We start from the raw sequence: 26238 nt of genomic DNA, 5'->3' as shown, positions 1-26238 counted from the left end.
ATACCTAACTGCATAGCAAATTTACTTGGCGCAGTCGCACTGCGGACATTGCGCATGCGCATTAGCGACTAATCGCTCTGTTGCGACAAAAAAATAACGAGCGAACAACTCGGAATGACCCCCATCCTTTCAAGTGGGAGTGATGTGATGTGCAGACCTTTAACCAACTGTTCTGTGCTATTCTCTACTGGACAAATTTAAGTACATTTAAAGAACAGTAGAAAGCAACTACATTTTGTATGACATTTACAAAAGCCGGGTAGAAGTCTTTGAAAGATCATGTCCCAGCATGGTGTTGTGATGTCGATCCTGTTGTGTCCTGTGGACGCATGTGTAGTCTTGTTACTGAATGTTTCCAACAGTTATATATGATTGAGCAATGTCACATTCTTGAATTTACTAATTTGTGACTTTCTTTGTCTTCCAAAGTGGTTATGTTAGGGCTGTTATTTTCAATTGGTACATAGGGTACAAAGCACAAAGAAAATTTATGGTAGAGCTTGGCTTTTGAAAGTTGCTTTCTTGGTACGCATTTAGGGCCTGATTTTGACAATCAGTAAAGCAAGGTGTAATTTAAACACTTAAAACTTGTAGGTCCAGCTTTTGAAAATTGCGAATCGGGAGCATAAAAGCACCAGTTACCTTCAACAAGAATCTGCACACATATAGTAAGTGTGTCAAGCTCTCTGGAGGTGATGCGTTCAATTTGCCGGCTGATGGGATTCCGTCAGTCAGGATATCGACGTCGACAATGCCGCCAGCAGGAATCTCGGTGCAACAGAACTATTCCCATTCGTGGGTGCCCACGACACCCATAGAGTGGGAATAGATCCTGTGGTGAGCACCAAGCCTGCAAGGGGACTCTTTGCGCTCGCCCCACTGCCGGTATTCTGGTGGGCGGGATGCCGGCTATCCATTCCCCGACAATCATACTGAATCCCTCTGGAGATGTGGCTGCTTTATTTAGTACAGGTTGTAATCTAGACATGTCTTGAGAGGCCTGAAACTTGCTCTTCTGGAATCTATGTTGATTGTCATGATCAGGGGTAGAGGGATGTAGGTATAGGTATCTGGGACTGCAGGGGGGTGTTATAACCACGCCCCCTGTGATTCTGCAACCATGACCCTTGTTGCGTGTGCACTGCTGCTTTGGTGCCTCCAGTACCTGAGGCATCTGGTGTCTCTATGGCAATGTGACATCCTAAGCGTGTGTGTTATTTAGGTGTAAAAGGGTTGAGCTAAATAAAATCAATTGGTCTATCTAAAAATCATTAAATCTCCCCAAAATCATATTGCATACCTATTCATTGGTGTGTTCAGAGGCTAGGCTAGGAGCGTGCAATACATAGATTAGCCCTATTCCCCCGGAGCATAAACTATGCCCCCTGGACATAGACTAGCCCCACATCTCTGGAACATAGACTGCTGTCCCTGTCTGGAACATAGACTGCCTCCAGGTCCACCCATGACATAGACTACCCCTTCCCAAGGGACATATATAATTCCCCCACAGAACATAGACTACAGCCCCTCCCTCTAGAGTCTAGACCATAGACTACCACCCCCTTCTGAAACATAGACTACTGCCCCCGCGGACTTAGGCTACCCATCTACTGTTGTCTTCTCCTAGAATTGCAGCCGAGTCCCAGGGAAGAAGCATCCTCATTTTGAATCCAAGATGGCCAATGTGAAACTGATTAATCTGGATAGAGCAGTTTCACATTGCCCATCTTGGATTCAAAAAGAGGCTGCCTCTTCCATGGGAACCACCTGAGAGGCAGGGATGACATGTTTCAAGTAGACTTTGGTGCTGTCCAAGGGGCGGGCACACCACTTGCCCACGCCTATGTACTTACTATTAACTACACAATTCTTAAGCTTAATACACAATACAATCTAAACCTAATATTATTACTAATAGTAAACACAATAAATATGTGTCATACTGTATGGGCAGTGTTAGAACATCTACGTCTACCTGGCAAGTGAATTCTTTAAGATAATAAAGACAGAATTTTATTAAATGCAGTGTATTATAATAAAAGACATTCACAATGTATATTATATAAAAATACATGCCAACATGAGATATAGAAATACAATTGCCAAACAGTTTTCGTAAAATAAATGGGAATACAACCAGAAACAACAGACTCTTACTTTAAAACATACTTTTCATGTAAATGGTACCTGGGGGATAGCTAGAATATTACTAGCCAAAATGTTGATAGCTTCCCAGTAGCAGACTAAACAAAAATCCATGATATGTTTTTTCCTATATTCAGTAGTAGAGTGGCCCCAGAAACTGACACGTCTAACATCATGTTAGCATTTTTAAATATTTTCTGCTGCCCACAAATCACTGTTCACTGGGAAGCCGTTAAATGAAGCCTGTGAGTATGCAAAATGGTTTCTCTTACGTCCTAGAGGATGCTGGGGACTCCGTAAGGACCATGGGGTATAGACGGGCTCCGCAGGAGACATGGGCACTATAAAGAACTTTAGAATGGGTGTGCACTGGCTCCTCCCTCTATGCCCCTCCTCCAGACCTCAGTTAGTTCCTGTGCCCAGAGGAGACTGGGTGCATTACAGGGAGCTCTCCTGAGTTTCTCTGAAAAAATAATTTTGTTAGGTTTTTTATTTTCAGGGAGCACTACTGGCAACAGGGGCTCCCTGCATCGTGGGACTGAGGAGAGAGAAGCAGACCTACTTAACTGATAGGCTCTGCTTCTTAGGCTACTGGACACCATTAGCTCCAGAGGGAGTCGGAACGCAGGTCTCCCCTTGCCGTTCGTCCCAGAGCCGCGCCGCCGTCCTCCTCACAGAGCCGGAAGACAGAAGCCGGGTGAGTATAAGAAGAAAGAAGACTTCACAGGCGGCAGAAGACTTCAGATCTTCCCTGAGGTAAGCTGCGCGCCATTGCTCCCACACACAACACACACGGCAGGCACTGATGGGTTCAGGGCGCAGGGGGGGGGGCGCCCTGGGCAGCAATATAAACCTCTAGGACTGGTAAATGCATATATATAGGATGCGGAGGCAGTAGATATAAAAATTCCCCGCCAGTATTTCAAAATTGAGCGGGACCGAAACCCGCCGCTGGAGGGGGCGAAGCTTGATTCCACAGCACTAACCAGCGCCATTTTCTCCACAGAGCACTGCAGAGAAGCTGGCTCCCCGGACTCTCCCCTGCTGAACACGGTGACACAGGGCAGAAAAGGGGGGGGGGGGGGGCATTTGTAAGGCGCAGTGAGTGTATTATACAGATAATTATATATAAAAGCGCTATATTATCTGTGAATTATTTTCCAGTGTCAGTTGGCGCTGGGTGTGTGCTGGCATACTCTCTCTCTTTCTGTCTCACCAAAGGGCCTTATTGGGGAACTGTCTCCATATAAATATATCCCTGTGTGTGTGGGGGTGTCGGTACGAGTGTGTCGACATGTCTGAAGCGGAAGGCTCATCTAAGGAGGAGGTGGAGCAAATGATTGTGGTGTCTCTGTCAGCAACGCCGACACCTGATTGGTTGGACATGTGAAATGTTTTGAATGCAAATGTGACCTTATTACATAAGAGGTTGGACAAAGCAGAGTCCAGGGAAAAAGCAGGGAGTCAATCCATGGCTTTGACTGTGTCATAAGGCCCTTCAGGGTCTCAAAAACGTTCTCTATCCCAAATAGCAGACACTGATACCGACACGGATTCTGACTCCAGTGTCGACTACGATGATGCAAGGTTACACCCACGGGTGGCCAAAAGTATTCAGTATATGATTATGGCAATAAAAGATGTATTGCATATCACAGATGACCCCTCTGTCCCTGACACGAGGGTGCGCATGTATAAGGAAAAGAAACCTGAGGTAACCTTTCCCCCATCTCATGAGCTGAAAGAGTTATTTAAAAAAGCTTGGGAAATTCCAGACAAAAAAACTGCAGATTCCCAAGAGGATCCTTATGGCGTATCCTTTCCCTGCACAGGACAGGGTACGGTGGGAATTCTCGCTCAGGGTGGACAAGGCTTTAACACGCTTGTCCAAGAAGGTGGCGCTACCGTCTCCAGACACGGCAGCCCTCAAGGATCCTGCTGATCGCAGACAGGAAACTACCTTAAAATCTATTTATACGCATACGGGTGCTTTACTCAGACTGGCAATAGCATCGGCATGGGTATGTAGCGCGGTTGCGGCTTGGACAGATACCTTGTCAGCTGATTTTGATACCCTAGATAGGGATACCATTTTATTGACCTTAGGTCACATTAAAGACGCTGTCTTATATATGAGAGACGCTCAAAGAGACGTTGGGCTGCTAGGTTTGAGAGCCAACGCCATGGCGATTTCTGCTAGGCGAGCCCTGTGGACCCGCCAATGGACGGGTGATGCCGACTCAAAGAAGCATATGGAGGTTTTACCTTACAAGGGTGAAGTTTTGTTTGGGGAAGGTCTCGCGGACCCGGTTTCCACAGCTACCGCGGGTAAATCTACCTTTTTGCCTTTTGTTCCCCCACAGCAAAAGAAAACTCCACAATATCAGATGCAGTCCTTTTGGTCGCATAAGTCCAGAAGAGGTCGGGGCTCATCCTTCCTCGCCAGAGGTAAGGGTAGAGGGAAAAGAACGCCTGCTTCGGCTAGTTCCCAGGAACAGAAGTCCTCCCCGACTTCTACTAAATCCACCGCATGACGCTGGGGCTCCACTGAGGGAGTCCGCACTGGTGGGGGCACGTCTTCGACTCTTCAGCCAGGTCTGGGGTCTGTCAGACGTGTATCCTTGGGCGATGGAAATTGTATCCCAAGGCTACAACCTGGAATTCGAAGAGGTGCCCCCTCGCCGATTTTTCAAGTCGGCCATGCCAGCTTCTCCCCCAGAGAGGGCAGTAGTGTTAGCTGCAATTCAAAAGCTGTGTCAACAGCACGTGATTGTCAAGGTTCCCCTAGTCCACAGATTCTCAAACTCGGTCCTCAGGACCCCACACAGTGCATGTTTTGCAGGTCTCCTCACAGAATCGCAAGTGAAGTAATTAGCTCCACCTGTGGACCTTTTAAATTGTGTCAGTGAGTAATTAATACACCTGTGCACCTGTTGGGTTACCTGCAAAACATGCACTGTGTGGGGTCCTGAGGACCGAGTTTGAGAACCACTGCCCTAGTCCAACAGGGAAAAGGGTACTATTCAACGCTGTTCATGGTCCCGAAGCCGGATGGCTCGGTCAGACCAATTTTAAATCTAAAATCCCTAGACCGGTACTTGAAAAAGTTCAAATTCAAGATGGAATCGCTCCGGGCAGTGATCTCCAGTCTGGAAGGGGGGGATTTTATGGTGTCGCTAGACATAAAGGATGCATACCTTCATGTTCCAATATATCCTCCTCATCAGGAGTACCTGAGATTCGCTGTACAGGACTGTCATTACCAGTTTCAGACGTTGCCGTTTGGGCTTTCCACGGCCCCGAGGATTTTCACCAAGGTGATGGCGGAGATGATGGTGCTCCTGCGCAGGCAGGGAGTCACAATTATCCCGTACTTGGACGATCTCCTGATAAAAGCGAGATCGAGAGATCAATTGCTGAAAAGCGTGTCGCTCTCCCTGAGAGTGCTACAACGGCACGGTTGGATTCTAAATCTGCCAAAGTCACAATTGATTCCAACGACTCGACTATCATTCCTAGGCATGATTCTGGACACGGAACAGAAGAGGGTTTTTCTCCCGATGGAAAAAGCCCAGGACCTCCAGAACATGGTCAGAGACCTGCTAAAACCAAAAAGAGTGTCTGTTCATCAATGCACTCGAGTTCTGGGGAAAATGGTGGCAGCCTACGAGGCCATCCCATTCGGCAGGTTTCATGCGAGGACGCTTCAGTGGGACCTTCTGGACAAGTGGTCCGGGTCCCATTTACAAATACATCAGAAAATAAACCTGTCCCCCAGGGCCAGGGTGTCTCTCCCGTGGTGGCTGCAGAGTGCTCACCTTCTAGAGGGTCGCAGGTTCGGCATTCAGGACTGGGTTCTGGTGACCACGGACGCAAGCCTCCGAGGATGGGGAGCAGTCACGCAAGGAAGAAATTTTCAGGGACTATGGTCAAGCCAGGAGGCTTGTCTACACATCAACATACTGGAATTAAGGGCCATATACAACGGCCTACGACAAGCGGAGAATTTTCAACGTGACCTACCGGTTCTGATTCAATCAGACAACGTCACAGCCGTGGCTCATGTAAACCGCCAAGGCGGGACAAGGAGCAGAGTGGCAATGGCGGAAGCCACCAGGATTCGTCGCTGGGCGGAGAATCACGTAAGCGCTCTGTCAGCAGTCTTCATTCCGGGAGTGGACAACTGGGAAGCAGACTTCCTCCGCAGGCACAATCTCCATCCAGTAGAGTGGGGACTTCATCAAGAAGTTTTTGCAGAGATAACAAGTCTTTAGGGAATTCCTTAAATAGACATGATGGCGTCACGCCTCAACAAGAAACTTCGGAAGTATTGTGCCAGGTCAAGGGACTCTCAGGCAGTAGCGGTGGACGCCCTCGTGACACCATGGGTGTTCCAGTCGGTCTATGTGTTCCCTCCTCTTCCTCTCATCTCAGAAATATTGAGAATCATAAGACAAAAAAGAGTGCAGACAATACTCATTGGGGTATATTTACTAAGGTCCCGATTTTGACCGAGATTACGTTTTTTCTTCAAAGTGTCATCTCGGGAATTTACTAAGCAAAAATCTCGGCAGTGATGAGGGCATTCGTAATATTTTGGAAGTCCTAGGAAAAAATTACGAATCAATACACCATCGGTCAAATACGCCTGCAATTTGGTAGAAATCGTAATTTACTAAAAAGTGCAAATCACAAACACTGCCGACAATAGCCAAACACTGCCGTGCTGAAATACAATTCGTGAAAAAGTGCTAAAAAAAACCAGACCTGCTTTTTTTCCCCGTGTTTGGATAGGCATACACGGATCCATGAGATCCGTGCATGTTTATCAGTGGGAAGGGGATGGGAAAGTAATATTTTTTTGAAAAAAAAATGCGTGGGGTCCCCCCTCCTAAGCAAAACCAGCCTCGGGCTCTTTGAGCCGGCCCTGGTTGAAAAAATATGGGGGAAAAAATGATAGGGGTTCCCCCATATTTAAACAACCAGCACCGGGCTCTGCGCCTGGTCCTGGTTCCAAAAATACGGGGGACAAAAAGCGTAGGGGTCCCCCGTATTTATGAAACCAGCACCGGGCTCCACTAGCCAGATACATAATGCCACAGCCGGGGGACACTTTTATCTAGGTCCCTGCGGCCCTGGCATTACATAACCAACTAGTCACCCCTGGCCGGGGTACCCTGGAGGAGTGGGGACCCCTTCAATCAAGGGGTCCCCCCCCCCTCCAGCCACCCAAGGGCCAGGGGTGAAGCCCGAGGCTGTCCCCCCCATCCAAGGGCTGCGGATGGGAGGCTGATAGCCTTTTTGTCAAAAAATGAATATTGTTTTTAGTAGCAGTACTACAAGTCCCAGCAAGCCTCCCCCGCAAGCTGGTACTTGGAGAACCACAAGTACCAGCATGCGGAGGAAAACCGGGCCCGCTGGTACCTGTAGTACTACTACTAAAAAAATACCCCAATAAAAACATAAGACACACACCTTGAAAGTAAAACTTTAATGCCCCGAATGCCTGGGAACTTTGCGGTCAGCGGTGAGGTTGCTTTCGGTCAACCGCTGACCACAAAGTTCCCACCATTGGTTACAATGGAGCGCATAGGCGCTACATTGTATCACTGCCGGGTGCTGCCTGTCATACACTACAGGAGCACACAGCCAATCAGGAGGGTGCCACAATGTGGCGCTCCCTGATTGGCTGATGGAACCCTCTTAGACATAAGTCAGAGGGGGTTTCTGGCAATCGGGGAAAGGGGTCCCATGTGAAAACATGGGGCCCCTTTCAGTGCGAGGTCGGGTGTCCGTTTTGTTTTTTTGCAAAGTACCTGGATTACAAATGGATTACAAAAGGAGCCATCTACACTGGATTTTGTGAGTATAATTTTTTCAACAGGTACACCATGGATTCTACATGGAGAAGAGGACCGACCCTCGTGTGAACATAGGTAAGTATGTGTATATGGAGGTGTGGATGTATGCATTAAAGTTTTACTTTCAAGGTGTGTGTCTTATGTTTTTATTGGGGTATTTTTTTAGTAGTAGTACTACAGGTACCAGCGGGCCCGGTTTTCCTCCGCATGCTGGTACTTGTGGTTCTCCAAGTACCAGCTTGCGGGGGAGGCTTGCTGGGACTTGTAGTACTGCTACTAAAAACAATATTCATTTTTTGACAAAAAGGCTATCAGCCTCCCATCCGCAGCCCTTGGATGGGGGGGACAGCCTCGGGCTTCACCCCTGGCCCTTGGGTGGCTGGAGGGGGGGAGCCCTTGATTGAAGGGGTCCCCACTCCTCCAGGGTACCCCGGCCACGGGTGACTAGTTGGTTATGTAATGCCAGGGCCGCAGGGACCTAGATAAAAGTGTCCCCCGGCTGTGGCATTATGTATCTGGCTAGTGGAGCCCGGAGCTGGTTTCAGAAATACGGGGGACCCCTACGCTTTTTGTCCCCCGTATTTTTGGAACCAGGACCAGGCGCAGAGCCCGGTGCTGGTTGCTTAAATATGGGGGAACCCCTGCCATTTTTTCCCCCATATTTTTTCAACCAGGACCGGCTTAAAGAGCCCGAGGCTGGTTTGGCTTAGGAGGGGGGACCCCACGCATTTTTTTTATTTTATTTTAACACTGATTACACTTTTTTAAAAGGTGCACAATGAAGCCCAGCACGGATCTCTCAGATCCGGCCGAGATTCATTGTATTAAAGTCGGCAGTGTTTTACAAGTCACTCACGTAAAACACTGCCAAAAAAAAACGAATTACATCGACATCGGTAAATCCAAAAATGCAGAATACGACAGCTTAGTAAATTAGTCGTAATAAATTCAAAAAGTTGCAACTTTACACTTTTGATGTCATTCGTGATTGAACTTTGACCTCAAACGGGAAAATACGAATTTTAGTAAATATACCCCATTGTTCCAGATTGGCCTCGAAGGGCCTGGTACTCAGATCTTCAGGAAATGCTCACAGAAGATCCGTGGCCTCTTCCTCTCAGGGAGGACCTGTTACAGCAGGGGCCCTGCGTGTTCCAAGACTTACCGCGGTCACGTTTGACGGCATGGCGGTTGAACACCGAATCCTAGCTGGGAAAGGTATTCTGGAAGAAGTCATCCCTACGCTGATAAAGGCTTGGAAGGAGGTGACGGCGAAACATTATCACCGTATCTGGAGGAAGTATGTTTCTTGGTGTGAAGCCAAAAATGCTCCTACGGAGGATTTCCATCTGGGCCGTTTTCTCCACTTTCTACAGACAGGAGTGGATATGGGCCTGAAGGTAGGCTCCATTAAGGTACAAATTTCATCCCTATCTATATTCTTTCAGAAGGAATTGGCTTCTCTCCCAGAAGTCCAGACTTTTGTAAAGGGAGTGCTGCACATCCAGCCTCCTTTTGTGCCCCCAGTGGCACCATGGGATATTAATGTGGTTTTACGGTTCCTAAAATCTCACTGGTTTGAACCGCTTCAGATGGTTGAATTAAAATTTCTCACTTGGAAGGTGGTCATGTTGTTGGCCTTGGCATCTGCGGGGCGGGTGTCCGAATTGGCGGCCTTGTCTCACAAGGGCCCCTATCTGATTTTCCATGTGGATAGAACGGAGTTGAGGACTCGTCCTCAATTTTTGCCCAAGGTGGTTTCATCATTTCATATGAACCAACCTATTGTGGTGCTTGTGGCTACGGGTGTCTTGGAGGACTCAAAGTCCCTGGATGTAGTCAGGGCCTTAAAAACCTATGTAGCCAGGACGGCTCGGGTTAGGAAAACAGAAGCACTGTTGGTCCTGTATGCAGCCAACAAAGTTGGCGCTCCTGCTTCGAAGCAGACTATTGCTCGCTGGATCTGTAACACGATTCAGCAGGCTCATTCTACGGCAGGATTGCCGTTACCAAATTCGGTCAAGGCCCATTCCACTAGTAAGGTGGGCTCTTCTTGGGCGGCTGCCCGAGGCGTATCGGCTTTACAGCTTTGCCGAGCAGCTACCTGGTCAGGTTCAAACACTTTTGCAAAGTTCTATAAGTTTGATACCCTGGCTGATGAGGACCTTGCGTTTGCTCAGTCATCCGCACTCTCCCGCCTTGTCTGGAGCTTTGGTATAAACCCCATGGGGCTTACGGAGTCCCCAGCATCCTCTAGGACGTAAGACAAAATAAGATTTTAAACCTACCGGTAAATCTTTTTCTCCTAGTCCGTAGAGGATGCTGGGCGCCCGTCCCAGTGCGGACTATTTTCTGCAAGGCTTGTATATAGTTGTTGCTTACATAAGGGTTATGTTACAGTTGAAATCAGTTTTTGCCTGATACTGTTTGTTGCATACTGTTAACTGGTTGCGTATGTTCCATGTTATAGATAGACCTAATGACCGCCATCCGTATCAATTATCGCATGCAGGGACAGAGCTCGCGAGAAAGCTTTGTCCCTACAAATGCACTCCATCCCCCCCCCCCTCTTGAACTTAGGGGGTAATTCCAAGTTGATCGCAGCAGGATTTTTGTAAGCAATTGGGCAAAACCATGTGCACTGCAGGTGGGGCAGATATAACGTGCAGAGAGAGTTAGATTTGGGTGGGTTATTTTGTTTCTGTGCAGGGTAAATACTGGCTGCTTTATTTTTACACTGCAATTTAGATATCAGTTTGAACACACCCCACCCAAATCTAACTCTCTCTGCACATGTTATATCTGCCCCCCCTGCAGTGCACATGGTTTTGCCCAATTGCTAACAAAAATCCTGCTGCGATCAACTTGGAATTAGCCCCATACTCCAGTGATTAGTGTCCCAGTGTGCTCCTGCAGCTCCGGTCATCTGGTAGCCGTCTTCCAGCTCTGTGACCCATCATCTGATGTTTGCTGTAAATGGAGATGCCGGTTTACAGCAAATATCAGATGACTGGGGTCACAGTACAGGAAGCCGGCTATCAGATGACCGGAGGCACGGAGGCACTTACCAGGGACATATTTTTTACAGTGCTCAGCCTGTGATCTTATTAGACACATATGGCTGATCACTGGCGCCTGCTCCCAACTCTGCTCTGCCTGTCAGAGTGGAGAGCGGAAGCGGGAACCGGAGGGAACCTATGGATAATGCTGTCTGAAGATAGCTTTATTATCACAGGCCTACTTTCTGTATTTTTTTTCCACTTTTTTTTTTATTTGGCCAGATTACTGATTAGTGAATTAAAGGGTTTACAGTAGCTATTAACGAACACTGCTCCAAAAGCCCTTTAATACATTTCAGTGAAACTAAAATAATGTGAAAAGGGTGTGAAAACATCCTTTTTCATATTATTGTAATAAAAATAATATTAATAAATATGCCCGATAGTCATTATGCAGACACCACTGTAACTCAGCAGCACAGCTCTGCTTCTTCCACATGAACCGCTGCTATGACATTTCCTGCTGCTTCGTTTAAGTCAGGATTCGCTGAAGCAGAAGATTTGAAAGTAGCAGTTCAAGCTGAATAGCAAAGTTGGTGCACTACAGTGGTGCCTGTATACTCAACAAGTACCATAAGAGAAAAATAAACCATATTCATATTACATAAGTTTCATTTAAATGTTTAAAAACATTTAATAAAATTGTATATTCTACTGTAATATACTGCAGGTGAAAGGAATGTGTCTTACTGCTAAGCAGCAGCGTGTGCATGAGAAGGGGGCGTGGTCACACTACATGATGGGCATGCTATGTCACACTGGGGGGTGGGCCTTTACTATTGGTAGTGACGCCCCGGGACACCCAAAATCACCTTAAACTCCTCTAAAGATACTCCTTCAATGCCATGATAACCTGCCTCTGGTACACACCTCATTGAAGGAGAATTACTCATGAGTAGGATATGTCCCATCCATTGAATTGAGACAGAAGTCTTGACTGCGTAACAGTCCACTCAAATCAGGACTATCCCACTCAAGTCAGGACAGATGGGTGGTATACTTACTTTCACCTTCTATGCTTCTTTCTTCTTCTGTCTTTCTCCTTTTCAAATGTTCTTTCCCCCCTACAGTGCTGTTTCTTGCGGCAGGCGAGCCGCGCGATCACACGGGAGTGCCCTCCGCAGCACTTTGGTGACTCCTTTTGCTCCCCCTCCTCCCTTTAGCATAGCACTCCGCTCATGGGGGCGGTGTTTTGTGGAATGACGCAGTTGCGTTGTGACGTCACAATGCAGCTGTGTCATTCCGCGAAACTCCGTCTCCATGAGTAGCATAGGGGAAGGGGGAAGAGGGAGGAGGGGGAGCAGGAAATCTAAGCCAGTGGGCTGGCGCCAGCCAATATATAACACGGTGTTGCTAACACCCCCTTGGCAACAAGCATTCCCCTTGGCAAGAATCATGGACGCCAGAGCATGAAATGAAACTCATGGAAATGAGCATGGCACCCAGCACATGAAACCCATGGCAACGAGCATGGCACCCAGCACATGAAACCCATGGCAACGAGCATGACACCCAGTGCATGAAACCCCTGGCAACGAGCATGACACCCAGCGCATGATACCCCTAGCAACGAGCATGATACCCAGCGCATGAAAGCCCTGACAACAAGCATGACACTCAGTATATGAAACGCCTGGCAACGACTCAAGCATGACATCCAGCGTGTAAAACCCCTGGCAACGAGCATGACACCGAGCGCATTAAACCCCTGGCAACGAGCAGTTAATTTAAAAGTAATTAGAAGCTTTACTGTAGTACAGAATGTATCACAGGCATTGCGGTGTGTGGCATAATATGGTGCAAGGGGCATTACTGTGTGGTGCTTAATATGGTGGAGGTATATTGTTGCAGGGTCAAAAAAGGTGTAAGGTAGTCTTATCCTGCAAGGCCACGACCATTTTAGTAAGACCACGCCAATTTTAGTGAGGCCACACCCCTTCATCGGGAGCGCTTAGCAAAGGCTTTTTGTAATTTCTATTGGGGGGGGGGCCGTGCATTTTGAATGTCTATGGGGGGCACATTTTTTACTGTTCGCACTGGGAGCCAAATTGTCTGGAAACGGCCCCGACCCCCTGCTGTGCTTTTGATGGGTTGGGGTTCAAATGTTAGTACCCTGATACCAAAACTAAACGGCAGCTTTTTTTTTGCATTAGGATGCTCCCACTTAATGCCTTGTGATGCATTTGTCCGATTCCTATCATAATATTGGTCTAATTAGGACTCCTGTAGGTTACAGACACCCCATAAGGACAATGTTGTGTGAGTATTCTGCATGACTGTGACTTGTGGGCATCCCCAACCACACAAGTCTGCAGCCCAATGACCACAAGTCCAACCAGCCAACATCTGACCACACTGGACTGGTTCTCTAGAAGCAGACCTTCCTTGCTTACAGTCATGCTTCTATAAAGGAGCACCACCAAAATCTACTAAGCATATACTTTAACATACAGTACCAGGGGTATGATTTCATGTGCAGTATGAATAGAGACTGGGAGCTGGAGAAGCTCTCCAGAGTAACATACCTAATAGTGTAACTGTCCAGTAGATCCAGGCACTTGATGATCAAATTGACGTTATACAAGCCACTTTTCATGTTGTAGGTGAAATGCAAATCAGATGTTAAACAACCTTGGTCCAATAGTCTGCGGAGTCCCTGGTGAGAGACATAGGAAATATCAGTATTCTGTAGGAACCACCAAATGGCACAAACGCTATGAAAACCTAGTCTTTCATACTTAAGGGAATCCATGGACGCTGCTTGTGACCACATGGGTCATACATTTTAGTGGCCAATAAGCTCAAAACCTTTGGTCTCTGACCAATCACCTTACTATGTTATAAGGCCACTCCCATTGCCCAGGGATCAATTATTACTCATGCTTAAGGTTACCATCCCAGCTATAAATTACGTAAAATGCAGAATATACTAATATATAGTGCAGAATGATCATTCTGCAGAATGGCAAAGTGTTAATGGAGGATTGTAGTCCTGGAACCCTGGAACTCTACATAATGGTACAAAATTAAATTTGCCTGTGACTTCACTCAACTCTTCACTACTACAGGACATTCAATAATGATGACAACACTTCAATTGCCTATATTAAAATGATAAAACATATAAATATAGGGTGGTATAGAATATCTAGGTCGCCAGTCATTAGGTTGACCTCATATGGTCGACAAGCATTAAGTAGACACTGACAAAATGTCAACATGCATTATGTAGACACTGCTAAAATATCAACACAGGAAAAGGTCAACAGATACAAAAAGGTCGACACATGAAAAGGTCGACACGAAAAATGGTCGACACAACTTTGTGTGGTTTTTTTGTGTCATTTTCACCATCAGAGCACAGAGAACCCCAATTAGTGTACTGTGTTCCCTTGCATGGCTCGACAGCTGCAAACGTAGTCCTTGTGGATGGTAAAGTATGAAAAAGGTGTCAAAACATGCAAACATTTTTTTTAAAAGATGTGTCGACATTAGAGATGTGCACTTGAAATTTTTCGGGTTTTGTGTTTTGGTTTTGGGTTCGGTTCCGCGGCCGTGTTTTGGGTTCGACCGCCTTTTGGCAAAACCTCACCGAATTTTTTTTGTCGGATTCGGGTGTGCTTTGGATTCGGGTGTTTTTTTTCAAAAAACACTAAAAAACAGCTTAAATCATAGAATTTGGGGGTCATTTTGATCCCAAAGTATTATTAACCTCAAAAACCATAATTTCCACTCATTTTCAGTCTATTCTGAACACCTCACACCTCACAATATTATTTTTAGTCCTAAAATTTGCACCGAGGTCGCTGGATGACTAAACTAAGCGACCCTAGTGGCCGACACAAACACCTGGCCCATCTAGGAGTGGCACTGCAGTGTCACGCAGGATGGCCCTTCCAAAAAACACTCCCCAAACAGCACATGACGCAAAGAAAAAAAGAGGCGCAATGAGGTAGCTGTGTGAGTAAGCTAAGCGACCCTAGTGGCCGACACAAACACCTGGCCCATCTAGGAGTGGCACTGCAGTGTCACGCAGGATGGCCCTTCCAAAAAACACTCCCCAAACAGCACATGACGCAAAGAAAAAAAGAGGCGCAATGAGGTAGCTGTGTGAGTAAGCTAAGCGACCCTAGTGGCCGACACAAACACCTGGCCCATCTAGGAGTGGCACTGCAGTGTCACGCAGGATGGCCCTTCCAAAAAACACTCCCCAAACAGCACATGACGCAAAGAAAAAGAGAGGCGCAATGAGGTAGCTGTGTGAGTAAGCTAAGCGACCCTAGTGGCCGACACAAACACCTGGCCCATCTAGGAGTGGCACTGCAGTGTCACGCAGGATGGCCCTTCCAAAAAACACTCCCCAAACAGCACATGACGCAAAGAAAAAAAGAGGCGCAATGAGGTAGCTGTGTGAGTAAGCTAAGCGACCCTAGTGGCCGACACAAACACCTGGCCCATCTAGGAGTGGCACTGCAGTGTCACGCAGGATGGCCCTTCCAAAAAACACTCCCCAAACAGCACATGACGCAAAGAAAAATGAAAGAAAAAAGAGGTGCAAGATGGAATTGTCCTTGGGCCCTCCCACCCACCCTTATGTTGTATAAACAGGACATGCACACTTTAACCAACCCATCATTTCAGTGACAGGGTCTGCCACACGACTGTGACTGAAATGACGGGTTGGTTTGGACCCCCACCAAAAAAGAAGCAATTAATCTCTCCTTGCACAAACTGGCTCTACAGAGGCAAGATGTCCACCTCATCATCATCCTCCGATATATCACCGTGTACATCCCCCTCCTCACAGATTATCAATTCGTCCCCACTGGAATCCACCATCTCAGCTCCCTGTGTACTTTGTGGAGGCAATTGCTGCTGGTCAATGTCTCCACGGAGGAATTGATTATAATTCATTTTAATGAACATCATCTTCTCCACATTTTCTGGAAGTAACCTCGTACGCCGATTGCTGACAAGGTGAGCGGCGGCACTAAACACTCTTTCGGAGTACACACTGGAGGGAGGGCAACTTAGGTAGAATAAAGCCAGTTTGTGCAAGGGCCTCCAAATTGCCTCTTTTTCCTGCCAGTATAAGTACGGACTGTCTGACGTGCCTACTTGGATGCGGTCACTCATATAATCCTCCACCATTCTTTCAATGGGGAGAGAATCATATGCAGTGAAAATAGACGACATGTCCGTAATCGTTGGCAGGTCCTTCAGTCCGGACCAGATGTCAGCATCAGCAGTCGCTCCAGACTGCCCTGCATCACCGCCAGCGGGTGGGCTCGGAATTCTGAGCCTTTTCCTCGCACCCCCAGTTGCGGGAGAATGTGAAGGAGGAGATGTTGACAGGTCGCGTTCCGCTTGACTTGACAATTTTGTCACCAGCAGGTCTTTGAACCCCAGCAGACTTGTGTCTGCCGGAAAGAGAGATCCAAGGTAGGTTTTAAATCTAGGATCAAGCACGGTGGCCAAAATGTAGTGCTCTGATTTCAACAGATTGACCACCCGTGAATCCTTGTTAAGCGAATTAAGGGCTCCATCCACAAGTCCCACATGCCTAGCGGAATCGCTCCGTGTTAGCTCCTCCTTCAATGTCTCCAGCTTCTTCTGCAAAAGCCTGATGAGGGGAATGACCTGACTCAGGCTGGCAGTGTCTGAACTGACTTCACGTGTGGCAAGTTCAAAGGGCAGCAGAACCTTGCACAACGTTGAAATCATTCTCCACTGCGCTTGAGACAGGTGCATTCCACCTCCTATATCGTGCTCAATTGTATAGGCTTGAATGGCCTTTTGCTGCTCCTCCAACCTCTGAAGCATATATAGGGTTGAATTCCACCTCGTTACCACTTCTTGCTTCAGATGATGACAGGGCAGGTTCAGGCGTTTTTGGTGGTGCTCCAGTCTTCTGTACGTGGTGCCTGTACGCCGAAAGTGTCCCGCAATTCTTCTGGCCACCGACAGCATCTCTTGCACGCCCCTCTCGTTTTTAAAAAAATTCTGCACCACCAAATTCAAGGTATGTGCAAAACATGGGACGTGCTGGAATTTGCCCATATTTAATGCACACACAATATTGCTGGCGTTGTCCGATGCCACAAATCCACAGGAGAGTCCAATTGGGGTAAGCCATTCCGCAATGATCTTCCTCAGTTGCCGTAAGAGGTTTTCAGCTGTGTGCGTATTCTGGAAACCGGTGATACAAAGCGTAGCCTGCCTAGGAAAGAGTTGGCGTTTGCGAGATGCTGCTACTGGTGCCGCCGCTGCTGTTCTTGCGGCGGGAGTCCATACATCTACCCAGTGGGCTGTCACAGTCATATAGTCCTGACCCTGCCCTGCTCCACTTGTCCACATGTCCGTGGTTAAGTGGACATTGGGTACAACTGCATTTTTTAGGACACTGGTGAGTCTTTTTCTGACGTCCGTGTACATTCTCGGTATCGCCTGCCTAGAGAAGTGGAACCTAGATGGTATTTGGTAACGGGGGCACACTACCTCAAGAAATTGTCTAGTTCCCTGTGAACTAACGGCGGATACCGGATGCACGTCTAACACCAACATAGTTGTCAAGGCCTCAGTTATCCGCTTTGCAACAGGATGACTGCTGTGATATTTCATCTTCCTCGCAAAGGACTGTTGGACAGTCAATTGCTTACTGGAAGTAGTACAAGTGGTCTTCCGACTTCCCCTCTGGGATGACCATCGACTCCCAGCAGCAACAACAGCAGCGCCAGCAGCAGTAGGCGTTACACGCAAGGATGCATCGGAGGAATCCCAGGCAGGAGAGGACTCGTCAGAATTGCCAGTGACATGGCCTGCAGGACTATTGGCATTCCTGGGGAAGGAGGAAATTGACACTGAGGGAGTTGGTGGGGTGGTTTGCGTGAGCTTGGTTACAAGAGGAAGGGATTTACTGGTCAGTGGACTGCTTCCGCTGTCGCCCAAAGTTTTTGAACTTGTCACTGACTTATTATGAATGCGCTGCAGGTGACGTATAAGGGAGGATGTTCCGAGGTGGTTAACGTCCTTACCCCTACTTATTACAGCTTGACAAAGGCAACACACGGCTTGACAAATGTTGTCCGCATTTCTGTTGAAATACTTCCACACCGAAGAGCTGATTTTTTTGGTATTTTGACCAGGCATGTCAATGGCCATATTCCTCCCACGGACAACAGGTGTCTCCCCGGGTGCCTGACTTAAACAAACCACCTCACCATCAGAATCCTCCTTGTCAATTTCCTCCCCAGCGCCAGCAACACCCATATCCTCCTCGTCCTGGTGTACTTCAACACTGACATCTTCAATCTGACTATCAGGAACTGGACTGCGGGTGCTCCTTCCAGCACTTGCAGGGGGCGTGCAAATGGTGGAAGGCGCATGCTCTTCACGTCCAGTGTTGGGAAGGTCAGGCATCGCAACCGACACAATTGGACTCTCCTTGTGGATTTGGGATTTCGAAGAACGCACAGTTCTTTGCTGTGCTTTTGCCAGCTTGAGTCTTTTCATTTTTCTAGCGAGAGGCTGAGTGCTTCCATCCTCATGTGAAGCTGAACCACTAGCCATGAACATAGGCCAGGGCCTCATCCGTTCCTTGCCACTCCGTGTGGTAAATGGCATATTGGCAAGTTTACGCTTCTCCTCCGACGATTTTATTTTAGATTTTTGAGTCCTTTTTTTACTGATATTTGGTGTTTTGGATTTTACATGCTCTGTACTATGACATTGGGCATCGGCCTTGGCAGACGACGTTGCTGGCATTTCATCGTCTCGGCCATGACTAGTGGCAGCAGCTTCAGCACGGGGTGGAAGTGGATCTTGATCTTTCCCTATTTTTGGAACCTCAACATTTTTGTTCTCCATATTTTAATAGGCACAACTAAAAGGCACCTCAGGTAAACAATGGAGATGGATGGATACTAGTATACTTATGGATGACGAGCGACTGCCGACACAGAGGTAGCTACAGCCGTGGACCACCGTACTGTGTCTGCTGCTAATATAGACTGGATGATAATGAGATAAAATTAAAATATATATATATATCACACTAGTACTGCAGCCGGACAGGTATATATTATGTAATGATGGACCTGCTGGACACTGTCTGTCAGCACTGCAGACTCCTAAAGTAAGCTACTAGTATCAAGAAGATAGGAAAAAAAACCACGGGTAGGTGGTATACAATTATGGATGGACCAGCGACTGCCGACACAGAGGTAGCTACAGCCGTGGACTACCGTACTGTGTCTGCTGCTAATATAAACTGGATGATAATGAGATAAAATTAAAATATATATATATATCACACTAGTACTGCAGCCGGACAGGTATATATTATGTAATGACGGACCTGCTGGACACTGTCTGTCAGCACTGCAGACTCCTAAAGTAAGCTACTAGTATCAAGAAGATAGAAAAAAAAACCACGGGTAGGTGGTATACAATTATGGATGGACCAGCGACTGCCGACACAGAGGTAGCTACAGCCGTGGACTACCGTACTGTGTCTGCTGCTAATATAGACTGGATGATAATGAGATAAAATTAAAATATATATATATATCACACTAGTACTGCAGCCGGACAGGTATATATTATGTAATGACGGACCTGCTGGACACTGTCTGTCAGCACTGCAGACTCCTAAAGTAAGCTACTAGTATCAAGAAGATAGAAAAAAAAAAAAAAAAACACGGGTAGGTGGTATACAATTATGGATGGACCAGCGACTGCCGACACAGAGGTAGCTACAGCCGTGGACTACCGTACTGTGTCTGCTGCTAATATAGACTGGATGATAATGAGATAAAATTAAAATATATATATATATATCACACTAGTACTGCAGCCGGACAGGTATATATTATGTAATGACGGACCTGCTGGACACTGTCTGTCAGCACTGCAGACTCCTAAAGTAAGCTACTAGTATCAAGAAGATATAAAAAAAAAAAAAAACACGGGTAGGTGGTATACAATTATGGATGGACCAGCGACTGCCGACACAGAGGTAGCTACAGCCGTGGACTACCGTACTGTGTCTGCTGCTAATATAGACTGGATGATAATGAGATAAAATTAAAATATATATATATATATATCACACTAGTACTGCAGCCGGACAGGTATATATTATGTAATGACGGACCTGCTGGACACTGTCTGTCAGCACTGCAGACTCCTAAAGTAAGCTACTAGTATCAAGAAGATAGAAAAAAAAACCACGGGTAGGTGGTATACAATTATGGATGGACCAGCGACTGCCGACACAGAGGTAGCTACTGCCGTGGACTACCGTACTGTGTCTGCTGCTAATATAGACTGGATGATAATGAGATAAAATTAAAATATATATATATATCACACTAGTACTGCAGCCGGACAGGTATATATTATGTAATGACGGACCTGCTGGACACTGTCTGCAGAATGCGTTTATAAAAACACCACACGACGAGTGTTTAACTTTTTCAGGCAGACAATCACAATATACTGGTGGTCAGCAGACAATCACAATACTGGTGGTCAGTGGTCACTGGTCAGTCACACTGGCAGTGGCACTCTGGCAGCAAAAGTGTGCACTGCACTTAAATGTACTCCTGCTATAACTGCTCCCCAGTCTCCCCCACAATTAAGCTGTGTGAGCAGTGAGCACTCAGCAGTCAGATAATGATATACAGTATATGATGCAGCACACTGGGCTGAGCACAGATATGGTATGTGTGACTGTGTCACACTGTGTATCGTTTTTTTTCAGGCAGAGAACGGATTAATTAAACTGGTGGCACTGGTCACTGGTCACACTATCAGTAGCAAGTAGTACTCCTCCTATATGCTCCCCAAAATTTGTGTCTCTCTCTAGTACTCTAGTCACTCTAAACGGAGAGGACGCCAGCCACGTCCTCTCCCTATCAATCTCAATGCACGTGTGAAAATGGCGGCGACGCGCGGCTCCTTATATAGAATCCGAGTCTCGCGATAGAATCCGAGCCTCGCGAGAATCCGACAGCGGGATGATGACGTTCGGGCGCGCTCGGGTTAACCGAGCAAGGCGGGAAGATCCGAGTAGCTCGGACCCGTGTAAAAAAACCTGAAGTTCAGGCGGGTTCGGATTCCGAGGAACCGAACCCGCTCATCTCTAGTCGACATGCGTCGACATTTGACATGTCGGCCATTTAAACCTGTCAACCTTTTGTGTCGGTCAACATTTTGCAGTGTCGACCTTTTGTCAGTGTCGACCTAATGCATGTCCACCATATGGGGTCAACCTATTGCTTGTCGACCTAGACATTGTCTATCTAAACATTGGAACCCATCTAATTGGAACCCATGTAAATAGTGGTATCTTCTGCAGCATATACAGTTGGCAAAATGGTACCTTTTGTCCTCACTCAAGTCAGCTTTTGGGAATATATATGATTTTTTGGGAATTAAATTGTTTGAAAAGTCGGTTGGGTGTCTAATAGATAGGAAAAAAAAGACACCCAACCGACTTTTCAAACAATTGAATATCCCCCTATATGTCTATTATTTTTACCTAAGGCTTAAGTAGGGTGACCATTTTATCCCTTTTACCTGAGACGCTCATGGATTACACAGGTTCTGTGGCTGGCTGACTTCAAGCCTCCATTTTAGCTGGTTTTAATCAGCCACAGAATCTGTGTAATCCATGAGCGTCCCTGGTAAAAGGGATAATATGGTCACCCTAGCTTAAGAGACAGTGGCCAGTCATAGGTATAAAATCATAGACCACATTCTACCACTTAAGCGAGGAGGGGACCGAGCTGCAGCCCTCCTGAGAAGAGGGTCTAGATGGACACACACCTTGAAGATAGTCCATCCAAAGGGACTTAATAAAAAGACATGTTGGAGTTGTTTTCTGTACAGTATCTAGTGCAGTGGCTTTGTTTATCTTAAAATTTATATAAATGTAAATATATTATGTATTTTCATATTTAATACTATTTGCTTACTTTGATAATTACTATTTCTTTACATAAATCACTGGTTCCCAAACCTTCTTGAATCACGGCACCCTAGAGTACCAGCATTTTTTTCATGGCACCCCTAGGCCAAAAGTATTGAGAAATTTCTAAGAAAACATTAAATTACAGTGCCTTGCTAAAGTATTCACCCCCCTTTGCATTTTTCATGTTTTGTTGCCTCACAACCTGGAATTAAAATGGATTGTTTGAAGGTTTTCATTGTTTCATTCACAGAACATGCCTACAACTTTGAAGATGTTTTTTTTTTATTGTGAAGCAAACAAAAAATAGGACAAAATAACAGAAAACTTCAGCGTGCATAACTATTCATCCCCCTAAAGTCAGTACTTTGTAGAGCCACCTTTTGCGGCAATTACAGCTGCAAGTCGCTTTGGATAAGTCTCTATGAGCTTGCCACATATTGCCACTGGGATTTTTGCACATTCCTCAAGGCAAAACTGCTCCAGCTCCTTCATGGATGGTTTCGGCTTGTGAACAGCAATCTTCAAGTCTGACCACAGATTCTCAATTGGATTGAGATCTGGGCTTTGACTAGGCCATTCCAACACAATTAAATGTTCCCCTTACACCACTCGAGTGTTACTTTAGCAGTATGCTTCGGGTCATTGTCCTGCTGGAAGGTGAACCTCCGTCCCAGGGGTAAATTTACTAACACGGGAGTTCTATTTAAGATGGGATGTTGCCCATAGCAACCAATCAGATACTACTTCTCATTCATCTAGCACCTTCTAGAAGATAATACCTGGAATCTGATTGGTTGCTATGGGCAACATCCCATGTTAAATAGAACTCCCATCTTAGTAAATTTACCCCCCAGTCTTAAATCACACGCAGACTGAAACAGGTTTTGCTCAAGAATATCCCTGTATTTAGCACCATCCATCTTTCCCTCGACTCAAAACAGTTTCCCAGTCCCTGCTGCTGAAAAACATCCTCACAGCATGATGCTGCCACCACCATCTTTCACTGTGGATATGGTGTTCTTGGGGTGATGGGATGTGTTGGGTTTGGGCCAGACATAGCGTTTTCCTTGGTGGCCGTAAAGTTCAATTTTAGTCTAATCTGACCACAGCACCTTCATCTATAATTTTGGGGAGTCGTACACATGCCTTTTGGCAAAATCTAAACGTGCCTTCTTATTTTAAACACTAATGGCTTTTTTCTGGCCACTCTTCCATAAAGCCCAGCTCTATGGAGTGTATGGCTTATTGTGGACACATACGCAGATACACCAGTCTCTGCTGTGGAACTCTGCAGCTTCTTCGTGGTTACCTTTGGTCTCTGTGCTGCCTCTCTGATTAATGCCCTCCTTGCCCGGTCTGAGAGTTTTGGTGGCCGGCCCTCTCTTGTCAGGTTTGTTGTGGTACATGTTCTTTCCATTTGAAGATGATGGATTTGATGGTGCTCCGGGGGATCATCAAAGATTTGGATATTTTTTTATAACCCAACTCTGACTTGCACTTCTCAACAACTTTGTCCATGACTTGTTTGGAGAGCTCCTTGGTCTTCATGGTGTGATGCCTCTTGCTTAGTGGTGTTGCAGCCTCTGAAGCCTTTCAGAAAAGGTGTGTTTATACGGACAGATGATGTGACACTTAGACCGCATACAGGTGCACTTCATTTAACTAATTATGTGACTTCTGAAGCTAATTGGTTGCACCAGAACTTTTGAGGGGCTTCATAGCAAAGGGGGTGACTACATATGCACATGCCAATTTTCAGATTTATAAAATAAATCTTTTTTATATAAATTTTTCTCATTTCACTTCACAAACTTAGACTATTTTGTGCAGATTCATCACATAAAATTCAGATTTAAAAAAAAAAAAAATTGCAGGTTGTAATGTAACAAAATAGGTAAAAAGCCAAGGGGGTGAAAACTTTAGCAAGGCACTTGTAAGTAAACTGTGCTAATGTGTCATCCTTAGGCTCAGTTTTGTGGGGAGCGATAGGGTTGTGCTCACCTGAGTTTCTATGATGGGTGCAGTGTGCGCGGTGCACACGGGCCCCTGAGTCCAGAGGGGGCCCACACTGCGCCCATTTTTTTAATACTCACCCCTCCGGAGTCCCGCACCGACTTCACCAGCGATGATAACACCCAGTGAAAATGGCAAAGCGGCCATTTTCAAGGAGTTCTGCACATGCGCAGTACATAAATCTCTGGGAAAATGGCTGCCGCACCATTTTCCCTGAGAACTGCGCATGCGCAGTATAGGCTGAGCCCTCTAGTGCTCAGACTCTACAGAGCTACTGCAGAGAGGAGGGGTCCCGTATGGAGGAGGCAGCAAACGGGCCTCCTCCTCTCTTAAAGCGTCCCTGGTTGTGCTTCAGCTTGCCCACATATTTTATGTTTGGCAGCTATCAGCTATGGTTTAGCCTATCACATGGACCATAAATAATTTGATTTGTCCCTGAACCACCAACCCATGGCACCTCTGCAAGTGCCCTATGGCACCAATTTTATTGAATCACTGATATAAATGTTAAATATAAATGTAACTTACTGTATTCTGTTAGATATGTCTCCTTAGGTTGCACAAGCAGTTATAATAATGTGTCTATGCATGCATATCTTTAGGGATTTTATCTGGATTTTATGGTTGGTCTTTATGAACTTTCTCTGGCCTTTAGGCACATGTCTAAGTCTTTTATGTTTTTCACAGATCAGTGGTTTCAAATGGTGCATGGTGGTAGAGGGTGTTGGCGGTTACCACGTCAACCGAGACATGACTGAGACGAGACACCAAGGTTCTCCAGGACGGCCGTCTGGCACTGCTCCCTGCGTCACCACTGGAGCAGCTACTCATCATCACTGGGGGCAAGCACAATGTCACACTTCAGATGCCTCTGCAGGTACCTCCTCTATTCCTTTGTCTATACACCTTGAGAAAAGGGCACCCTAGCAGCCTTGAAACATTGGTGATAATGGAATATGAGAATTCGACCACCAATTTATATTTGAAAACCCATGGAGTTATCAAGATGGTTTTGCTGGCACCGTGGTAATTTAGTATCTGGAGTGCCGAAGGTTATTTTTATATATAACCTTCGGCACAAGAACTCCCAGGACATTCCTTACACGACAGCCTGGCTGTTATAAGTGCCTAGGTTGCACGACATGTCGTTCAATGGAATGTGGCCCATCTTTTACTCACCCGCATTCTGGGGCCAAAATTAACATCAAGCATGTTTTATCTTGTCAAAGCTCCTTTGTCATTTACTACATCAAATGCCCTTGCGGCTTACTTTTTTTACGTGGGTAAGACCATCCGGCAATTTAGGGAGAGGATGGCATTGCACCGTCAAGCCATACGCTCTGCCCTTGAGGGCACCCCTCAACAACAACCGGTCGCCCGACACTTTCGTGAAGCAAAACACACATTGGCTAGTCTACGACACAAGGTCATTGACCATGTCCCTGCCAATTTACGTGGAGGCGACCGGGGTGCTCTGTTGTTACGTAGGGAAGCACGTTGGATTTTTGAGCTCCGCACACTTTCACCGTATGGACTCAATGAATCCAACAATTTGGGGTGTTTCTTTAATCATGTAAATTTAACCTATACTTGAATATTGTGCCTGAGGGTTAAATCCTTATATGATAAACTATGGTTATCAATGTTGTCAGGGCGGTGTGTACGCTAGCCTGATTTTTCATTCATGCTACTTTAAAATATTTCTTGCTCATTGGGCGTGTGTTTTTTGTCATTTACATATTTACTTATTGTGTTGATATTACCAGTTTTTCTTATAACAATTCATGTTATGCCACATGGCCATTTGCAAGCCTTTTGACACTTGTTTTTATGATTTATGCACTGTTTTTATGGTGATTATCTTTTCTGTTACCTACAGCGCTGTGTTGGCCTCCGGCGGGTAACCATGGCAACGGCGCTGGAGAGCGTGCGTCGCCCCGGGGTGACGTCATCAAGCCCCGTCCAGGAAGCACACACAGCGTGTATGATGGTCTGTGTGGGGTTCTATTTAAGGTAAGACTGTCTTTCTTATGTTATCTTGTCCTGACGAAATTTAGTTAATAAATGAAACGTTGACCTACAAGGCTGCGCTGTCAGCTTATTTCCTGAACCAGCTTGCTGTCACTCAATGAAGTCCTTTGAGTGCGCATTCTTCTACTTTGCTATATATATAGCAAAGTCC

At 46.3% G+C, this 26238-nt stretch overlaps 1 protein-coding gene across 2 annotated transcripts in view; it reads right to left on the bottom strand.

Annotated features, from left to right (window-relative positions):
• LOC134944515 (uncharacterized) overlaps nucleotides 1-26238 on the bottom strand; it is a 463054-nt gene that overhangs the window by 422982 nt on the left and 13834 nt on the right. For both annotated transcript variants that reach the window (XM_063933135.1, XM_063933136.1), the window contains exon 4: nucleotides 13594-13724. In XM_063933135.1, coding sequence (XP_063789205.1) covers nucleotides 13594-13724 — 131 coding nt within the window. The remainder of the gene's footprint in view (nucleotides 1-13593; nucleotides 13725-26238) is intronic.

This window comes from Pseudophryne corroboree, chromosome 7 (assembly GCF_028390025.1).
Source record: "Pseudophryne corroboree isolate aPseCor3 chromosome 7, aPseCor3.hap2, whole genome shotgun sequence".
NCBI lineage: Eukaryota > Metazoa > Chordata > Amphibia > Anura > Myobatrachidae > Pseudophryne > Pseudophryne corroboree.
Note: the sequence above shows the minus strand (reverse complement) of the source record. Positions and strands in the feature narration are given on the sequence as shown.